Below are 20,622 nucleotides of genomic sequence, written 5' to 3'. Positions count from 1 at the left end.
TCCTGTACTATCTATCTTACTGTGTCCAGTTCTCCCAAGTTACGACTCCCTTCCTCAGGTGTTTACTGTTGTCGATCTCTCCCGTTCTCGGTTTTGTTCTCTATTTTGACTGAAGAGGACTGAATGTAGTCTTTCAGGGTTGACCAAAGTTGACATTTGCTGAGAAAGACTGAGATTGTGCACCTAATCATTTTCTGTTTGTCTCCAACTTGCTTGCTGTGTGCCTCCTCAAAAACTCAGTCTCTTCCCCTTTGCCTCCAGTTCTGCTTTTCCATTAACCTTTTTAATTACTTAAACATGATTACTCTTATCTGTCCTATTGGTCTGTCTGGTGGTTTTTTTTTTTTTTCTTCCTCCATCCCTTACTAGTTAGCATTATCTGGGTTTTTAGCATTGGGCGTTGCAATATGTTGCTTTTCTTGCTTTACTTGTCCCTTTCCTCTAGAGATCTGTTGTCCTTTTCATTCCCCTCCCTCCATTTCAAACTGTGTGTTTTGATTTGCCAGGCAGGATTTAAAGTTTGATCCATTTAAATCTCAGAGGAGTTGCTACTGTAATTAGGATTTAAGAATTCTTCTGCTTTCCACACAGACTCCCATCTCTGGTGCCAGCAGATGGCGCATTTCACAAAACTATGATTCACTATTACACTTTAATGTGTTTGTAAGGTATAAGAATACTGCAAAGCAATACACTAGTGTCCTCTGCTGGCTCAAAGACACTGAGTTCCTGTAGTGCCCTGCTTTATATGTTCTGAGAATATTTTTAAGGCGAAGTAGTGATATCCAAAATGGTTTAAATCAAGCAGGTCATCCTTTAATTTTTGTAGCTTAAATGTATTTTACAATTTTTGAAAAAGATAATATTTATTCTATATGGTGACCTGGTTTTTGAGGAGGGTAAAAGTTAACTATGCTTTAGATGTTCAGAAAGACATCCCATTATTGAGGTCTTCAGGTCAAGGTGTGCCTGTCTTTGTTGACGTAACATTTCTGGTCAGTATAGGAGACTAGCACTTAAAAATCAGAGTAATAAGTGTAGTGACTGCATTCCTACATGCTTCTATTGCTTTCTTGCATCAGAACTACTTGTCATATACAGAACATAACGGTGGCAACAAAACATGAGAAATCTATGCCATTGCTCATCTGGCATCTGATTGTCGGTTTTGAAAGGTCTATCATAAATGCCATAATATAATCATATCACTCTTTTCTGGTAGATCTTGTATATGTTTCAGGGGGGGATTTTGAACTGAGTATATGTGCGATTTAAAGAAAGAAGAAGCTAAAAAAGTTGATGTATTTAATTTGGTTGATGGCCTTTCTATTATCTCTGATCTCCTCAGCAAGGCTATATTTGTGCACATCATATTTGCTTTACAGCAACACTGAGATTAAAGACTTTATTAGTAGTAGAGTTGTTGTTGTTTATTAATATATAATTGTACTTTTGTTTTACTGACAGAGAGCAGGCTATTTAGATGATGTGATTTTCTTTCTTCTTTCTCTTATAAAGCAATCAGGGATGTTTTTCCTTAATGCACTGTAGTATATTATTTCAACTGTATCATAATGGGAAACAAACCAATTGGAAGATTATAAAATGGTTTTAAGATTTTATTTTTCCAGTGCAATTTGATTCCCAACGATAAATCCTGTTTCTCAGCTACTGGAAACAAAAATAAAACCGTGTATTTGTACTGGTTGTTTCAATATTTATTCTATATTTTTTAATAACTGGGTATCTTAATGATTTATAAGAAAGGTTTTCCAATATTGAGTAGGGTGTCTTTCAGTAAACAATGTCTGATGGATTGAAGAGATGCTAAATAAAGTATAAAGATTATAAATACTAAAATCAATCACGGCTGAAAATTATTAGAGAAAACGTCACCTACATCGAAGCATCATTTCCAGGCCTGTAAAAACCCACCGGAAAGGTTTTGGAAGAGTATTTGACATTTAAATTAAGTTTTTTTTTTTTTTAATAGTTTATATATACATTGGCTAAAATAATTAGAAATCCTTATTTGGGTATTTAAGATTTTCCATCTTAAATATTTTAATTGAAAACTTGAACTCAAATAACACATACGAAAGATTTAAAACCCACCCACTGCTTCTGAACAATGTTCAACTCAACAAACAGAACAACGATATTTAAATATTACAAACAAAAGTCCAAGAACACAGTGAGAGTAATGAATATTCAAAAATTTACTGAGCATAACCAGAAAATCTTAATCCCATCAAACATGCATTCTGCATAACAAACAGCCTGCTATTATATATTGCATAACTCCAGGAGGTCAACAGGACACGGTTAAAGAGATGAGGCGGGGAGCGGGCTTCTCCCTCGGCCGCTGATTAGTAGAAGGGCGAGGTATTTCCTATATCTGCACTCCCATTGGTCAATCGCGACGCCGTGTAACATAGCCAGCCAATAGGGTGTGCGGAATAACGCCGAGCTCCCGGCCACTCATCTCATTAGCCAATAGGAGCGCGACTGAGGATGTCAAGGATTGGTTGAATTCACCTCCAGGACGAGACTTCTACAACGTTCGAAAACAAACGCAGTACAGAAAAATTAATGCGAGTATCATACCCAAATCACCTCAACGCAACTGTCAGTTTTCCGGTTTAAAATCATATATCCGCAGTAGAAACGCCAAAATCATGGAATATGGGAATACCAGGAGCAGATGGCAGCAGCACTCGTAGCCAACAGGAAGAGCTAACTTAGCCTGCTAGCTTAAAGACGAATTTCACTACGGACGAATCGACCAGAAATCTGAAGGAAAGCCCGTCAGGTAAATGCGCTGCTCTGCTTATTATACAACATACATATGCTCGCGACGATTTTGCTAATATTTTTTTAGTCACAGTGAAATATATCATGTTTAAAGATTCAGTTTGGAGCGCGATGGTCAGCTTGTCTTGTCCAGTGAGCTAACGTTAACTGGACCTCAGTGGTTTGGGCTGAAGTCCGTTAACGCTCCTCTGACAGTGATGTATGGCCCCTCGCGGCTCTGAACATTAATAACCAGCTGTTATGAATTGGCAAAATCAATTATCCTTTGACCTGCAGTCAGGAGTGTTGTTTAATAACGAATAATTGGCGCGATCATAGCTGCTTGACAACTGCTGAAGCTGTCTCCGTGAGACCATGCGGCATGTAATATCGACTGTAATCTTATTTTATTAACCCTTTGAGTGGACCTGTATCTAGTAGTTATTTATTTATTTTTCGCCGCTGTGATTTCTGGACTGGCACGGAGGTGTCTCTGAGCTGGTGCTTTCACGCTTTCTTATTTTCTCATTTTCTAGCTCTTATTTTCACGCTCGCTTACTGTCACTCGAACTCGATTACAGCTCAAGTGTTGAAGTGTTTTCTGACTGAATAGCTGCCTTGTAGAGCGACTCTTTACCTGTCAGTGGAGAGCAGGATTATACGTTTATTAATCCCCGAGAGGAGGATATTTGCTTGCAAGACAGCAGCAATAATCATCAGGGATACGGTACACAATACCAAACAGGCACTATGCGAGGTAATGTACAACAACATAGTTAAATCGTCTCTAAAACAACTGCAATGAACACTAAGTGTTTATTTATTTATTTATTATTATTGCAAGAAAACAAACAACATTGCGTTGAAGTACAATAAAGTGAAAGGGAAAGAGAAAGGGAAAAAAGACACACCCCAGACACATCAACAAAAAAAAACAAAAAACAATTGAGATTTTTTTTTTTTTTTTTTTTGTGAATAAAACATTTACAGTGTAACAAAAAATGAACAAGATAAATAGCATGGTCACTGCCAGAAAAGTAACAAAAAAAAAAAAAAAAAAAAAAAATATATATCTTTAAACGAAAAGTTTAAAGCACGTTTTATAAAAGCAGATGTTATTTTCCTCCAAAGAGGTTTAACCTGTTTGCAGCAGTTGAGGAAACATAAAACACATACTTCAGAGAAAATGAAAGTAGTGGTTTGGGAGTTGGTTGGATAGATGTTATGTAGACTCTTAAAATGAACCTCTGTTTTTTTATTACAAATATTTTTTTGGCAGTAACCATGCTCTCGTCCAGTGAATACTGTAAAAAAACATATTCTAGAAAAACTTACGTCTAGGGGATGTGTAAACTGAGTAATGTAACGATTGCTTTTTATGTTCACCTTTACATTTTTATTTAACAAGAAGACCTAATCCATCCAATAAATGTTTGGACATACACTAAATATCTTCTGTCATAAATAGGCTAGATTGATGCCACTTTCTCCACATTGGCTGGCTCTGTGTTTCACAGTGTCTTCCTGAGGAAATAACTATGGTACGTTTTTGCTTTGTCAGACATTTCATTCTTCTGCTGTTTACACACTGTAAAAAGTAGTTGTTGACAAAATGCAGTGCATTCAGATTTTTAGCTTCTCTCGACTGGTGTCCTAATAATTGTTCTGAGTGACCTTTTGTCAATTTAAATGTAGACATTCACACTTTACAAACATGCTTCATTCTTTATGAGACATATAGATGAGTTCTTAACGTCACAAAACAACAAATAACTAACAGTACTGATAAAACAACAGCATTAGTTTAAAAAGAGGCAGAGAAACAATCCTATAACAGTAAACGCATGATTAATTCAAGCTGCACTGCATGCGACAGGGAGCTAGTGACATTTGGTGGAATTTTCTTTGTCTAATATGGGTTTTTATGAAGGTTCAAAGTACTGCACCACTTTTGCTTTACAAACTATTCCTGAGAGCTGAAAGAATAAGTGCTTTGTAAAAGTATTCAGTTATTTCAGAATTTAAGCATTAAGGTTTTCACTTTAATGTGTACTCTTTGTGATTTAGTGGGTTCTGAGTTTTAAGTGTTATTGACCACAACTACTGTCATTATAACAGTCTTACAGTTTATCTCAATGAACATAAGATGACTTCATTTGGGATTTAAAATCTAGAAATGAAGCTTTACAGTGAAAAAACATAAGGTTATGATGTAAAATAAATATTCTGGGTCAGTTAAAATGCACATCAAATAATTAGGTTTGTGACACTGATCATGTTCAATTCAGTTCAGGTTTATTTGTATAGTGGTTTCTCACAGTACAAACTATTGCAAAGCAGCTTTACAGAAAATTACGTTTCTACAATGTTTAATAGTAGCTTGTCAGTGGTGACTGTGTCAAATTGATGTACATATGGCAGAAATGTATGGTAAAATTCAGCTAATGACGTAATCAAAAAGATGATGAACACTATTAACAACAAAGATTATATGTTGCAATCAACCTTTTAGCAAAATTTTGTAGTTTGTTGTTTCAGGGTTGGCATTATCTGAGGTCCTCTGAGGGGGGGGCATCATTTCTTCTCAGGTCTTTGTTAGGGCTGGATCCAGACTGAAGCTTCTGTAAATCCTAGTTACCACGGGATTTCAACCAAGAAACAAATAGAGACATAATTAGCGTAGCTGCTCTCCCAATCAAGCGAGAATGATTTGTTCAACCCAAGCTAAAGAATAATAATGTGCATTTGATCAGATTATGAGATGCATTATTTGAATGCTTGGCCAAAGAGGTGTGTTTTTAGTCTAGATTTAAACAGAGAGAGTGTGTCTGAACCCCGAACATTATCAGGAAGGCTATTCCAGAGTTTGGGAGCCAAATGCAAAAAAGCTCTAGCTCCTTTAGTGGACTTTGTTATTTTAGGTGCTACCCAAAGTCCAGCGTTTTGTGACCTTAGGGAGCGTGATGGGTTGTAGCGTGGTAGAAGACTAGTTAGGTACGCAGGAGCTAAACCATTAAGGGCCTTATAAGTAAGTAATAATATTTTTAATATTTTAACTGATACGGAACTTAATAGTTAGCCAGTGCAGAGACTGTAAAATTGGGGTAATATGATCATGTTTTCTTGACCTGGTAAGGACTCTAGCCGCTGCATTTTTGACTACCTGTAGCTTGTTTATTGAGGATGCAGGACAACCACCTAGCAGTGCATTACAATAGTCCAGTCTAGAGGTCATGAATGCATGAACTAGCTGTTCTGCATCAGGAACAGGTAACATGTTTCGTAGCTTGGCAATGTTTCTAAGATGGAAGAATGCTGTTTTTGTAACATGGGAAATATGATTTGAAATATGAAGACAAGTTGCTGTCTAATATAACACCCAGATTTTTGACAGTAGAGGAAGTAACAGTACATCCGTCTAATTGCAAATTGTAATCTACGAGATTCTGTGTACTGTTTTTTGGTCCAATAAATAATTCTTATCCGAATTTAATAGGAGAAAAATATTGGTCATCCAATCTTTTACATTTTTAACACACTCTGTTAGCTTAGATAATTTTGAAGTTTCACCTGGTCTTATTGAGATATATAGTTGAGTATCATCAGCATAAACGTGGAAACTAATCCCGTATTTTCTAATGATATTACCAAGGGGTAACGTATATCATGTGGCTTAGTATAGATGGTCAGATGTTCTTGTTTCCATTGAAGCTGAAGATACTCATCTCAAGTCATGCTGGAGAACATTTGTGCTGCTTGATCACTGCTGTCATTAGGGCAAAAATTCACTTTTCACTCATTATAATGAATTTGAACAAAATACAAGTATTTTTATAAGTGGTCTCAGACGTTTTGGACACCGCATATAGGTTTCTTATGCTGTAAGATGAAGATTATAGTTTTAGAAATCTACGAGGAAAAAAAGAATATGATTGCTATTGTTATTCTCGTGCGTAGAAAGACTTGCAGCTGTTTAAATGTGTAACTCACCGGCTTCATTTTGTTCCAGCATGTTGATGGTGGGCGACCATGGAGGGATCTTATAGAATGAGTGTGAGAGAGCTTTGTGAGACAGATGATCTGGCCACGAGTCTGGTGCTGGATCCCTTACTGGGGTTCAGCACCCATAAGATGAACATAAGGTACTGTGCTACTGCTTTATACATGATCAACAGTTTTTATGCACAGTATTTAAAGAAAAGATTTGTGTTGTTATTCTGATAGTGCTAATGTAATATGTTTGTTTTTTCATATAGTAATGTGAAACATAAACTGGTTCAAAAATTTAGAGTCAGTTTTTCAGGTTCATGTTTTTGAAAGAAGTAAAGCAGTATTATAATGAAATATTACCATTTAAAATTTTTAAATGTGTATATATATCAAAAATAATAATAAAAAAAAATTATTATATATAATTTTTTATTATTTTTGATATATATACACATTTTAAAAACTTTTATATATATATATATATATATATATATATATATATATATATATATATATATATATATATATATATATATATATATATATATATTTTTTTAAATGTCATTTATTCCTGTGATGGCAAAGCTGAATTTTCAGCAGCAATTACTCCAGTCTTCAGTGTCACATTATTCTTCAGATATCATTCATATGCTAATTTGGTCAATATGATCTTTATTATTACTACTACTGTTATTACTATTTCCTTTTTTTTTTTTTTTTTTTGTAGAAACCATGATGCTTTTTTCAGGATTCTCTGTCGAATAGAAAGTTCAAAAGAACAGCATTTATTTGAAACAGAAATTGTTTGTAATAATAAACATGTCTTTACTGACGCTTAGTTTGATCTAATCAGTTTAATGTGGCATTGCTAAAATAAAAGTTTTAATTTCTTTTAAATATGTCTTATTGACCCCAGACCCTTGAACTGTAGTGTAAACGATTTCTTTGATTTCTTTCATTATGTGAACAAAGTCCTCCCCCTGAGATCCGGAGATGGGGTTACCTCAGAGAGACACTTCTGCGCTTCAAACGCACACATGACTTCCAGGCCACCTTTGATGCTCTGTTGGATGGGGAATGGGTCAGTGGCTATTTCACTGGGCTGGGTTCACACCGACAGGAGCTGCTGAAGCAGCATGTGAGTATCATATCTTATCCAGAATTGCTGAATGTCCATTTTTTGGTTGCTTGTACACATGTATAATCATCACCAAAGAGGAATGTAAGAATGCTTGAATCGCTTTGAATGTGTAGCTGTTGTTGTGTCTAGTTTAGCGAGGATGGTTTGCTTTTTCTTCAGCATATTTGCTTACATGATTGTCTTTGCTAGATCAGATGTTTGCCTTCTTGATGAGTACAGTCTCTCTGTACACAAAAGGACTGTCCTGGACAAAACTTGTTTGCTTAAGATAGAAAAGGGCAGGGAAAATCTAGATTTTTGTGATTAATTAAAATCTTTATGTGAACAATCCCGAGACTTTCTTTAACTGAAAACATTTAAATCATCAAAATGAATCTTTTACTACTTTTTGATTTTTTGATCACCTATTAGATCAGAGAGGAGAAGCTTTTTCTTTCTTTCTTTCTTTCTTTCTTTCTTTCTTTCTTTCTTTCTCCCCTTACTCACTCTGTGCCTCTCATTTCTCATTTGTGCATCCTTGTTTCTTTTCTTCACTTCCATTTCTCATGTCTTAGCTCCATCACCTTAGGATGCAAGAAAAGCAAATGAGGATGAAGGAATCAAAGCAAAGCTTATTGGTGTTACTCACTACTCAGACTGATGCTTCCTTGTTTCCTGATTAAACTGATTAAAGTTAGCTTCTTTGATGGACATCTCACTTCTCTAATTGCTTTGCGAGGTGTTAGGAAGATTTCAGGGGAGCTATGAGTGAGGAGGAGACACAGGGGTATCCTATGCAGAAGTCTTTCTTGTCGAAAAACCTTATGCTCATATAAATTCTTCTCCCCCTTCACATCCATCATAATTTTGCAGTTTAAATAAACCATACATCTTATATTTTTCAACAGGGCGCTTTGCTTTATTAATATTTATTATGCGTGTTTTAAATAACCAAACTTTAACAGCACAAGGGCAGATCCACTGAGCATAGCCGATGAAGCTTTGAAGTGATGCTTGAGTGAGCAAGAATATTCCAGTGTACAAATAAGCTTTCCTTTGATTTCTCCATCCTCATTTTCTCTCCTTGCATCCTTCCCTCACATCCTGAGGGGTGGAGCTATGACTCAAGGAAAGGAAACTATAATGGGCAAATAAGAAATGAGAAGCACCCCCTTTCTCCCTTCCTTCCTCCCTTCCTTTCTTCCCTCATTCCTTCCTATATCCCTTCCATCTGTACAATTTTATTAAAGACAAGCACAGTGTATCACAATATTGAAATAACATAATTAATGTGGATGGCAGTGTCCTTTTAAAAGCTATTTTAACTTGCTCTTCATTTTCTTTAGATGTATCGCTATATGACAGCATTTCTGTTGGACAGTGGAGTGAACATCGAGCCATGTAACCGCTATTCCTCTGAGACTAATGGAGCCAAAATCACATCCACCCGACACTGGTTAGAATCACTGTTTTGGTTTTTTTATGTTTTTAATCATCATTTTTCAATTGTTCAAAATTGACATTTAAACTATATGTTAATTATTTAATTAATAAACTGGTCTACTTTTTAAATTCTGTTGATGACCGTGTTTTAAAGATATGAAAATGTTGAATTCTCCAGGCTTGTGGGAGAGCGGGTGGAGGTCCTGCAGGGCTGTATAGCTGAGCTGAGCCCTGAGGATAGTGCCGTCCTCAGAGCAGGAGTGAATGACTTCAGTGTCATGTACTCGACGCGCAAGAGATGTGCTCAGCTTTGGTTGGGGCCGGCTGCCTTTATCAATCATGGTGAGCAAGCCCGTATGCATAAATGGATCAGTAAAATTCATATTTTTCAAAATACGGTCTTTGGTAACCTACAGGATCTGATTACAATATTTTCTGTTTTGTTTTTATTGCTGGGAGAAGACTGCAGACCCAACTGTACGGTAAGATACTAAATGATTGCTTTTGCTTAACTAGCAAATCTTTTGAAATGCGTAGTTTTTCAAAGACCCTTTACACTACTGTATATGTAGTGTATCTTGAAGCCTGAAAGTCCATTTATGACATTAGATTCAATAGACTTCTCTTTAAAGTTTGCTAGTTCTGATAAAAGAGAGTAAAGTGTTAAGGTCAGTAAGATATTTATTATATATAAAATAAATTAATACTTTTATTTAGAAAAGATGCATTCAATTGATCAAAGTGACCAGTAAAGGCATTTATAATGTTACAAAATATTTCAGTCTTTATTCTTTGAAGATTTTTGAATAAAATGTTCCATGGTTTCATATTAACATATTAAACCACAAAACTGTTTTTAACATTAACAATGAATTGAGCACCAATTCAGCAAAATAGAATTTCTGTAGGATAATATAACTCTGAAGACTGGAGGATCAGCTGCTGAAAATTAAACTATTACGGGAATGAATTACATTTTAAAATATATTAAAATAGAATAGTTATTTTAAATTGTACTGTTTCTTAACAGTATTACTGTTTTACTGAATTTGATCAAATACATTCTTGGTGAGAATAACAGACTTCAAAAGCACTTTAAAAACCGTACTGACTTCAAACATTTGAACTGTGGTTTATAAGTGAACGTTTTGTACATTTTATCATTGATTTATTTTATTGTATTATTTTATCCCACTTCAGTCCTAACAGGGCATCACCCTTTTTTAAATTACATTTCCTCAATTTGTTTTCACTTGTTTCCCGGCATATGACTAAATAGATTATAGGCAAACAGTGTATACTGAAAAGTAATTTGCTCATACTGTTTCTGTTCCTCCTATTAGTTTGACCCTGGAGATAAGAATGGAGCTTGTGTAAAAGTGGTGCGGCCCATCTCACCGGGGGAGGAGATTACCTGTTACTATGGGGACAGCTTTTTTGGAGAGAATAATGAAATGTGTGAATGTTGCACATGCGAGAGGTGAGAGAATATACGTTAATACTGCTTCAAGGCCAATCTGCTGTGGGTATTATAGTGATGTGGGATCTATAACGCACAATTATCTCAATGGATGCTTGTAATTGGTCTGAACTGTATTAGGGTTTAATGTCAATTAGGTTTCTAATGACAGAAATGCATTTAAAAGCCTTTTAAATCTGCTTTTGTCACAACTCTAATGATGCCAATCGTTGCAGGAGAGGAGAGGGATCATTTAAGAAGAGAGACCAGTCACCAGATGTGGCTTGCTCTGGGGATCCTTCAGGACAGAAATATGTGTTCAGAGAGACTGACCTAAGGCTTAACAGGAATAGGGGAAATGGCACCCCAAAGCCATTTCTCACTGTATCAAACTCGGGTATGTTTGTTATGCCATTCATATTTAGTTGTTTTCTTATTACTTGTGTCCTGGAAAAAAATGTATATGTTCTGAGTGTGAAATTACAAGGGTTATAATTAAGCATGCCATGCAATTTCCTAATAAAGTGGTGAAAAAAAGCCTGTATTGGCATAATCGCAGTATTGCCAACTGCTTAACTCTGGCTGTCTATTCTTCTTGTCTCATTCTCTTGTCAGCCTTGCCAATGAGGAATACATATTCCCAACGGACAAAGAGGAACGCCCTTGTTTTGAGCAAGATGAGAAAGACTGATAGGTGGAGGAGGGAGGAGCATTGCAAACAGGTGGAAAAGAGGACACAAAACCTCTTATCATCTTTGCCTCACCTCAAGCTAAAGGAGCTGAGCATCTGTCTCTATCAGCACAGCACAAATTTCCTATTAAGCTGTAAGGACCCCTTGAGCAAAGAAAGGGCCCTGCTATACCTAATTGAGAAAGAGCGACCAAAACCACAGAGGATCACAAAGAACAGCAAATCTGTCTCTCCACCTCTCAGTAGTGCTAACATAAATGGACCGGAGGAGACGAAAGATGAGGATGGAGAAATGTTAAATGGAGACCCCGTTATTAGATTTAAGCCCTTTACTCTTGGATGTGTTTCTAGTGTACATGAAAGAGACAGCATGAAGGCCAAGGGAGGTAACATTGAAGCATCATCTGTCAGAATTGTCCACCAGGGCATTTCCTCAAGGACCAGGAATATTCTTCGTAGTCGTCTGAGCAGTCTCCAAGCAAGGAGACGATCTAAACTCTCCAGATTCAAGAAAAGGAGGACCAGACTGATCAAATCCAATTCTAAACTCTCTACAGGGCAAAATGAATGCTCTGACTCGCAAACACAAGATGGGAAGCAGCAAAAAGGAAGCGAGGTTGAGTCCAAGGACACTACTAACCCTGTTTTAATCTCTCCAGGTAAACCATGTAATGATAAACATGTACACGTTGATGGAGACGCTGGAACTAACAGTGACAAATCATCACAAACAGAGAGCACGGTGATCAGAGAGACGCAGCAGAGTGTCCTTAGGGATTGCCTCAGGGAAGTGGCTGGCGACAGGAGACACATCAGCGGTTCCATTGCTCCTAGGGCAGGTGATGTTAGTGCTTGTGTAGCTTCAGAGACCTCAGGGGATCACAGGCAGTCTGTCTCTTCTAGCGCTGTTAGCGATACACCCTCCTTGTCTTCACCATCTCCTAATAGTCCTGTCTCTTTCCACTCAGGGTTAAATCGTTACCTCAGAGTCAGTCTGGTCAGGGTGGCTATCCCAGGAAAGCCAGAGGTTGAAAGTACAGGTCAGAGGGAGGCAGACAGTAGAAGAGACAAGGTTACAGCACCAGCAGCAGCGTCAGTACAGCAGAGCACAAAATTTAATGGGAGCAAAGACAGCAATAGACAAGGTAAGAAAGGGGTGAAGGAGTTGTATTTCACACCAGTGAATATGGAGAGTGCAGATAAGTACTTAAAAGTAACATGTGATTTAGAGACTGGCATCGACACAGTCACACAACCTGTTGTAAAAGAACTTGTGGATGTGTATGGTAAGGATGAGCATGAAATTGAAGGCAAGCAAGATAATAAAGTTGTAACGGTCGCATCTGTTGAAGTTACAATTCCCAAAAACTCAGAAGTTGCTGTAATGAAACGGAAAAGAGCAGATAAGGATGAGAAACAAACACAGGTTGAACGCATACCTGAGGTGCAGGATAAAGAAAGCACGATCAAGAAGCAGGAAGAAGTAATTGTTGAAGAAAATCACTTGAAAAAGAAAGTGGTAACAGCACGTTTTGGTAGCAGGACTGTTGTTGTTAAAGAGGCAAGGGTACTGCTGAAGGATATAAGAAAGAATTTGAGTTGCAAGTTTAGTCAACAAGATAAGGACGCTAATGACCAGCGACCTCCGTGCAGTTACAGTGGTAAAGAAGAAGCTGATAATATAAAGACACTATCACTCACTGACAATAAAGAGACAAAGGACAAGCATGAAGCACTTAATAACGGGAATGAGAACCCTAATAATGGACTCACGGCAGCTGATCATCCAAATATACATGGAGATACTCCAGTGAAACAGCCAAGAAAACACTTTGATTTCCTCAGAACCTCCATCCATGTGCAAGGTTTCTCTGGATCACAGTCCCCAGAGCAGCATTCCCCTAAAGAAACGAGCATTTCGAGAATCACTTGATACAGACCCAGAACAGGATGTTAATGTACCTGCAACACCGTGTACTGATGTCAGTAAAGGCAAAGAACCCATTTTGGACAATCTGTTGCCTAAGCCAAGCGAAAGCAGCAGTGTGGATACAACATTGTTGAAGCGTCCCGAATCAGAATCAAGTTTAACTCTCAAAGCCAATGTTGGCGTTGGGTCCAAAAAGCGTGACTCATCCAAGTCGATAAAGACTTTGTCTAAACAATATTGTAAAACTCTTCAGAATGCTCATCGTGGACCAGGGAGAAGAAATGTTAGAGTTCCTGAATACAGAGGTGGCACAAGTAATGTACATGTTTGTGAGAGGACAATCAATGACCCTAAGCATGAAACATCTAAAATTACAGAAGCAGTCAATTGCAACATGGGAGAGGAGAACCAAGCGAAAAGTGACAAAGGAGTAGAAGGAAGAAATAAAGGACCAGGGGACTGTGAGATTATAGATAATATTGAACGTGCCATCAGTGATGAGTTGTCTACCTCAAATGTTTCAGATAACACGGAAGAAGAGCAGAAGCATAATGTCAGAATCCGCCTTAAGAGGAAGAGGGGAAAGGAGTGGGCAATGGAGTGTACGGATGAGGCAAAAAGGTTGTTGCGGACAAGTCAGGCCAACAGCAATGCTTGGCTTTAGTTGACCCTTTTAGGGCCATTTTGGATTCTGTCTCAATTTTAAATGCAGAAATGGAGAGGATTCGGGGTCATGGGGAGGCCGAGAACAACGTAGGTTTGGAGAAAGCCACCAAAGCAGTTCAAGACGTGCTGGAGCATTGCAGAAAAGAATGTGCAGCTAAGCCAGTTAAAAGACAACAAAACCGATCAGCTGTTTGCATTAACAAGAAGAATGTTAGTACACCAAAAGAAATTGTTCAAGACAGCAGTGATGTTACCGACAAGCAACAACAACAGAAATCATCTGATCCAAAAATTGAGGCAGACATTGATGACATTAAACCGTTACCTCTGATTAGATTGTGCAGGAGAGCTGAAGGCAAGTGGGAGGTTGAGTGGAAAGAAGCTCACAATGAAGATGGGAGCACTGATACTGTGCACGGGGAGCCAGAGAAATTAACATCTGTCTTCTCTACACCAGAAAAACAGCAAACAGTGGAACAGATGCCTCTCGGCAATGTTAAAGACGAAAACCCGTCTCAATGCCAGCAACTAATGGCAGGGCGTAGTTGTACCAAGGGGACAGAGACCTTTAGAGATCCACTAAACTTTGAAACTTCACCCTTACCATTATCCCTTTCACCTTTGTCACTTCACTCCCCTTATAATGATGGGCTGGCAGGAGTTAGTAATGTCAGTGGGTGTATTCAAGCAAAAGAGATTGTAAGAGAGCAGGTGTCAGACAATTTCGATAGTCTTAAGCCTGGAGTTAGTAGAAGTGACAGTAAAGGAAGGAATGACATTTGCTTGAGTAACAATTTGTTACAGATTAATAAAAGTCTGTCAAAACTCCAGGCTCTGAGCCAGTCCCAGGTATGCGAGAAAAGTGTGCCCAATAACACCCAGTGTCCCAATAACGCCTCTCAGATTCAGTCTCCTCCCATTTCTCCCTTCTTTTCCACAGATTGTGGCTTTAGTAACTATTCTGAAGATGTGCTTGACTTTCCATGTTTAAATCTCGAAAGCTATGATCAGATGCCTGCACAAAACAACTTGGCAAGCTCTTTAATAGATTACTATCCTGGTGAACCACATAACACCGGGTCCTTCAGCAGCCCCTTTTCCCAAAGTCCCACTGATGCATGGAATCCGGAGACCCCTTACCTAGGATCGCCAAGCCCAGCGAGTAACTTCAGTAGTGATGAGGAGCTAAGTTTCCCGGAAATTGTGTTTTCTCAGTCTGACACATCCTCATCTATTGGTGCATCTCAACTCAGTCTCTTCAAAGATAAGCTTTGTAATACAGCCACGAGTTCTGCTCCTCTTCAAGACCCTGAGAAAGATCTGTACTTGTCTGATGGCGAGTTGTCCAAAACTCCCATAGAGCTCCAGGTCCAGGAAGATTCAGCAACGCGGTTTCTCCCCAAAGACTTGACAATGTTTAACAATGCATCTACAAGTGCTAAACAGTCTGGGCACTCAAATTCACGCCTGCATCCTCAGGAAAAAAAAAAGTTCAACTTTCTTGATTCCATTGTTAACTTGAAGTCCTCCGAGTCAGGCCTTGCTAAAATTGACGTTAAAGACAATGGACCTCTCAGCCTGCATTGCTCGAAAGCTAAATCCGAATCTGTCTTTCCAAACCAGTTGACGCAAAGTCTACATGGTGCCGGACCTCAGAGTAACCTTGTTACACCCTTCCATGCTGATTATCCAGGTGCATTCAACTCTGGTAATGCACTTTTTCGTAGCAATGACAAGAAGCTTCCTTTTTTTTCAAACCCCAAGAATGTCTTTAAAAACGAGGAAGGCCAGAATGCTTGTCGAGTTTCTGTGGCTGCAGGCAGCTCAAAATCTCACAACAATCTGGAAAGCATCTATGCTTGTCCAGGTCCATCAAGTTCTCACAGCGGAAAAGAGTCTTCTGCTAGATCTCCTAATGCTGGGTTCTCAAGATTGGCTTCAAATCTGCAAAAAAACCCAAAGAATGTCCCTTCCAAACAGTACCCTGCTAATCTTGGTCCACAAAGTGATCGCATTCACCCCGTTTACTTCATCAGCTCTAGCAAAACCACAACAAACTTTTTCAAGAACAATTCAGGCCTAAAGTCCCAGATCTCAAGAAATGATAAAGATCCATCTCTGTCCTCCACGTTTTTATTTCCCTCATCTCAAGGCTCTCAATGTTACAGTACCACACAAAGCAAACTTTCAAAATTGGAAAAACCCCATGCTGTTGTGGCTCCCACTCAAAACACTCAACTTTCTGGAGTGTCTTCTATCCAGCCCAGTAAGAATCAGATGTGTTCAAACATTTCTCACTGTGATTCTTCAGATTTCAAATTCAGCTCCTCTCTTTCACCTCCTGCATCGCAGCACAGCAGTCCTCATCTGGGATACAGAGAATCCTCGATCCATGAGGTCCCTTTGATTAAAACTCAGTCAACCACCTTTGAACACGGTCCACCTCCTCACCAGTCTTACGTAGTGAACTTCACTGGAGATCATTCTCTGACTCTGGGCTACAGTGAGGATGGTGAAAGCTTGAATTATTCTGGTTCAGGACCTGCAAATTACACTTATCATTGTCTCATGGAGCCTTCGGGAACTCAAGGAAGGCTGGTTGTAGAAGCGTGTGGTCCCTCAAACTTCTCACCTCCTCCCTCTGTGAGTAGGTTTGCAGGGTCTAAAGTTCACGGGGGCCAAAACAGTAAGGATCAGCAGCAACAGGGGACAGGAACTCACCCATGTAACTCTCTGCACTTCTCCACCGCCCACTCGCAAAGCAACCCCATAACGGAACGCAAGCCTAAGAGACTTAGGCTTGTGGTGACTGACGGTACAGTGGATCTGGACCTACAATATACTGATTAATAACGACCGTTTGTCGTTGATATGCTGAGACTTTATTTATTTCAAACAACTTCAATGTAATAAGATGTTCTTTTTGTTTTCATTAAACTTGTATCATGTAAAATGTCCTGTCCTTAGCATCGAAACAGATTTTCTTGAAATATTTAAAGACATATTTTTATTAGCACACTTCCTCAGTTATTTGTATGCTACATGATGAATTTTGTTTAGTACCTTATTCTAGAAGGTGATATTTTTCATGCTAGTGTTTCTGTATTAAAACAGAGGAAAATAGATATTCTGTTTGTCCCTGTAGTACATTAGACTTAACACATGATGGGGATGTTGTTCTCCCACATTGTGAACATTCTCTGTTTCCTCCTAGCCTTTTCGGTTCGGAGTTAGCAGTCTAGATTGCGGAACATGTGACCGATCATATGTGAGAAAAAGAAGAGTGGCTGGCAAACTTGCACAGCTCAGTGGTTTAGTACATGAAGGACCAGAGCAGGGAGCGTGTGCTTTTAATTTAGGGATGTTTGAAAGCCCATTTGTCAAGTTAAATGAGAGTGTGCACCACTGACTGCACAAATATTTGTGAGACATATGACAAAACACATACTTTGAGCAGCTCTCATTAGAGGACTGCAGCAGCTGCTAAATTAAATGCATACAAATCATGAAGATTTCAGCATCTTTTCCATCTGTGATTGTCATTTATTTGAATAGACTCCCATCTTTTCCACTCAAATCACACACACTTTGCAAGCACAAATGTGTTTTTTGGCATTGGATGCCATTTTTAACACCAAACATTTGTCTATATCAGCTTCATGGGGTTTTGTATCATATTGGGTATTGCTTTGGTACGTTGGGCCAATGCATAATTAATTAGTTACCACTTGTATTACTCTAGAGCGATGTTTAGAGCCCTTTGGAACTGATCCTTGATCAGACTCACTAAACACTTACAGAATATTGTTACGATTATGTACTGTAGTCCTACAGGTCACCGAGACCCAAAACCTGACATCATCTCCGACCGTATATATTGTGTTGGGGTTTTTTTTTTTACCTCCCCAGTACATGTCAGGTATGGAATGCGTTTGTTGGTTTCTTCTCAGTTTTAATAGTTGCAGACATGAGAGAGCCCTGGGCTGTCCTACATGTTTATAACGTAGTTTGTGTTAAGCCTTGCCTTGGTCTATGAAAAGCCAGTGTATTAATTATATTTATTTTAATATGTTCTTAACATGGTGCTTCAATATAACTTAATTTTTTGATTGTACTGAACTTAATGTATATTACCGTTTTTTAATATCTACAATTCAGATGTCTTTTTTCCGGTATGTCTTGTATGGCCATCCTGTTTGTTACTTAGGACATTTGAGATACATTTTTCAATTGTAATGTTCAACTGTAAAATTGTAAAAAATGAAATTAATGCAATTAAAATGAAATGATTTTAAATTAAACTGTTCATGGTATTTTATTTGATTTATTTGTTCATGTCAATATCAAAATGAATGTTTCTTTTGAAAAAGGGCAATTCTAAATTTTACTGATTTATTATTATTATATTGATTAAGCCTTGTATGGTTTTATTAGGCGATTAATCTAACTGAAGAGTCTGTACATTTCCTTATTCAACTCCGCTGGTAAAGCCATTTAAGTTTCATCAGTGTTCTCAAAGAGTGCTGCCAGTAGGTGTTTCTTCAAGGTTACAGGTCTTTGCAGGTATTTTCTGCAGTGTCTGAATTGGCCTAATTGCTGCAAAGACCATATAGATGACTAGCCATAGGAGAGAGAAGGGAACATTAAAATGATCTGTATATCATCTACTCGCAAACACATACATATGCATAAGCATTATGTGTAAGTGCACATTTGACGTGTTCCACCCACAATGCATCTTTTATCAATCACTGCAGCTCGTTCAGATTTAACCGGTCACTAAGCCTTTCTTGTTCCCTCACTTCTTTTCCTCTTATTCTGTTTTTGTTTCCACTGTCCTTTGCATGCATATTTAAAATGTGCACTTTATTTTTCTGCTTTCCTAATAGCTTACAGCTAATCATTGTTTTTTCCTCCTCTTCTTTGTTTTAGCCATCTTCTTCCAAACTTTTTAGCTGTCTACATTCTATTTTTTGCTTTTTACCTTTGCCCTTTTTAAAAAAACAGGACCTTGTTTGGTTATTCATTTTTAAGCATGCCATATTTTCACCCAGCTGTATTTCTGGTTCTTCCTCATCCCTCAATCCTTCTTTCAACCCTTTGTCCACTTCCTTTTTGTTTTTTATCGCCTGTTCATCGCCTTTCCCCTTTCATGACCCATTTTCTCTTCTCTCAACAGTGAGCAGAGGGTTAACTCTGAAGCCAAGTGGAACAGCTTTTTTCATAACGAGGACACAGGCAGCAAGGCAGTGGATATTGAGGCGGTGAAAGGCTGAACCTTTGAGGCACTGCGGGAAAACACTGTAGGACCCAAAAAACCTTGCTGTGTCACCATGACTTCCTTTGTGCAGTTGTAACAATTCATAAACCCAGGCTTCAGTTTACTGTCAAAGCAGGTGACGAAAGACCTCAACTTGCAATTCTTGCTGTTGACTCAGATCTGGTGACCCAAGGTTTTGCTTCTTTGAAAGACACTGCCTTGCTCACTGACCAATGTTACAGGGCGGATTTGTACCACCAAAGAGATGTACAGTAGCATCCTCCTTTTATACTGCTTCAGTGTGAGACAGGCTCTATAGCCCGGTGGATTCATCTGTGCTTTCTTCTCTCTTTGAATTATTCAGTAATCCTTTCTCCCTCCCTCCCACCTTCCTGTATGCGTAATGTTACTAAACATTTAAAGTTCAAAATGGCAACATTAACCTTTTTTTCTATCTGTTCCCTCGTGGTAACTCCAACCATATCTCTACATGCCTGTTTTATTCTCGTTCTGTCAGATGAAAATGAAATCTTTAAAACTGAGCCATTAAAGCTGTTCCGTGATAATTGCTATGCGATTACTATTGTGAAATGAATCAATTATTAAAATCCTATTCTTTTATTTAAGAGGTCCAATCATTTAAGTATTTTCTGCTGGAAGGCATTATTCAGTGTCCTTTTCCTTCCCCGGTTTTTTTTTTTTTTTTTTTCTCAGATTTTAAGTCTGTAGTGCTACAGTTCAACATTCAGTTTCAACAAGCTCTCCAGAATTTTATGTGATGTTTCTAACTCTTGAAGTGTAAATGTACTTAAAAGTTATAACATCATCTCTAAATGAAGAACCAGTGACCTCCTTAGAGAGCCGTGCAAATGGCACTATTTACAGAGACCCGGAGCAGCCTGAAAGCTTGTTGTCATATCCACAGAGGGTGGAAAGGGATGGATAATAGATTAGGACAGTGGAAAGGAGGAGGCACTTTCACCCCTTTAGATTTGAAACAGGCAAAGCTGACAAACTGCCATACAGTATTAGTGTTTGTAGAGATTGAAATCGATCCAGAAGTGAATGATGAATTCTTTCCTTAACTGGACATTCAAGTTCCACAACGTCTCAGTGCTAATTTAGGCAGAAATTGTATATTGGGAATTACGTGCCCTATGACATTAAGCTTTTTTTGTAAGCTGTCTCAATCAGTGTCTTTTGCCAGTGGTTGTGAGCATGTCTGCTGGAGATAGAATTCTCAACACAGTTAGCGTTAATAATAATGGGT

General features: G+C 38.2%; 1 protein-coding gene across 8 annotated transcripts; it reads left to right on the top strand.

The window, feature by feature from the left end:
• Positions 1-2,192: 2,192 nt before the first annotated feature.
• Positions 2,193-19,380, top strand: LOC109060291 (histone-lysine N-methyltransferase KMT5C-like). Of its 8 annotated transcripts, none has more exons than XM_042754819.1 (11): positions 2,193-2,812; positions 6,803-6,935; positions 7,756-7,921; positions 9,250-9,359; positions 9,525-9,688; positions 9,809-9,828; positions 10,690-10,826; positions 11,042-11,202; positions 11,421-12,155; positions 12,231-12,335; positions 12,465-14,543. In XM_042754819.1, the coding sequence occupies exons 2-11, from the start codon at positions 6,823-6,825 to the stop codon at positions 13,427-13,429; spliced, it is 2,676 nt and encodes an 891-aa protein (XP_042610753.1). In that variant the 5' UTR covers positions 2,193-2,812; positions 6,803-6,822; the 3' UTR covers positions 13,430-14,543. The 8 variants fall into 8 exon arrangements, with proteins under 8 accessions (XP_042610753.1, XP_042610752.1, XP_042610751.1 ...); XM_042754821.1 differs by lacking the exon at positions 12,465-14,543 and adding an exon at positions 19,272-19,380 and having other exon boundaries at positions 2,200-2,812; XM_042754818.1 differs by having other exon boundaries at positions 2,195-2,812; positions 11,421-12,335.
• The last annotated feature ends 1,242 nt before the right edge of the window (positions 19,381-20,622 follow it).

This window comes from Cyprinus carpio, unplaced genomic scaffold (assembly GCF_018340385.1).
Source record: "Cyprinus carpio isolate SPL01 unplaced genomic scaffold, ASM1834038v1 S000006601, whole genome shotgun sequence".
NCBI lineage: Eukaryota > Metazoa > Chordata > Actinopteri > Cypriniformes > Cyprinidae > Cyprinus > Cyprinus carpio.
The sequence above is the reverse complement of the archived record's forward strand: the minus strand, read 5'-3'. Positions and strand labels throughout refer to the sequence as shown.

What these genes read in the sequence shown, in the direction of transcription:
- LOC109060291 (XM_042754815.1), top strand. Translation starts at nt 6,823, where the DNA reads ATGGAGGGATCTTATAGAATGAGTGTGAGAGAGCTTTGTGAGACAGAT. An exon ending in ACCCATAAGATGAACATAAG is followed by an intron (nt 6,936 to 7,755) that starts GTACTGTGCTAC and finishes ATGTGAACAAAG; the next exon opens with TCCTCCCCCTGAGATCCGGA. An exon ending in ATCACATCCACCCGACACTG is followed by an intron (nt 9,360 to 9,524) that starts GTTAGAATCACT and finishes TGAATTCTCCAG; the next exon opens with GCTTGTGGGAGAGCGGGTGG.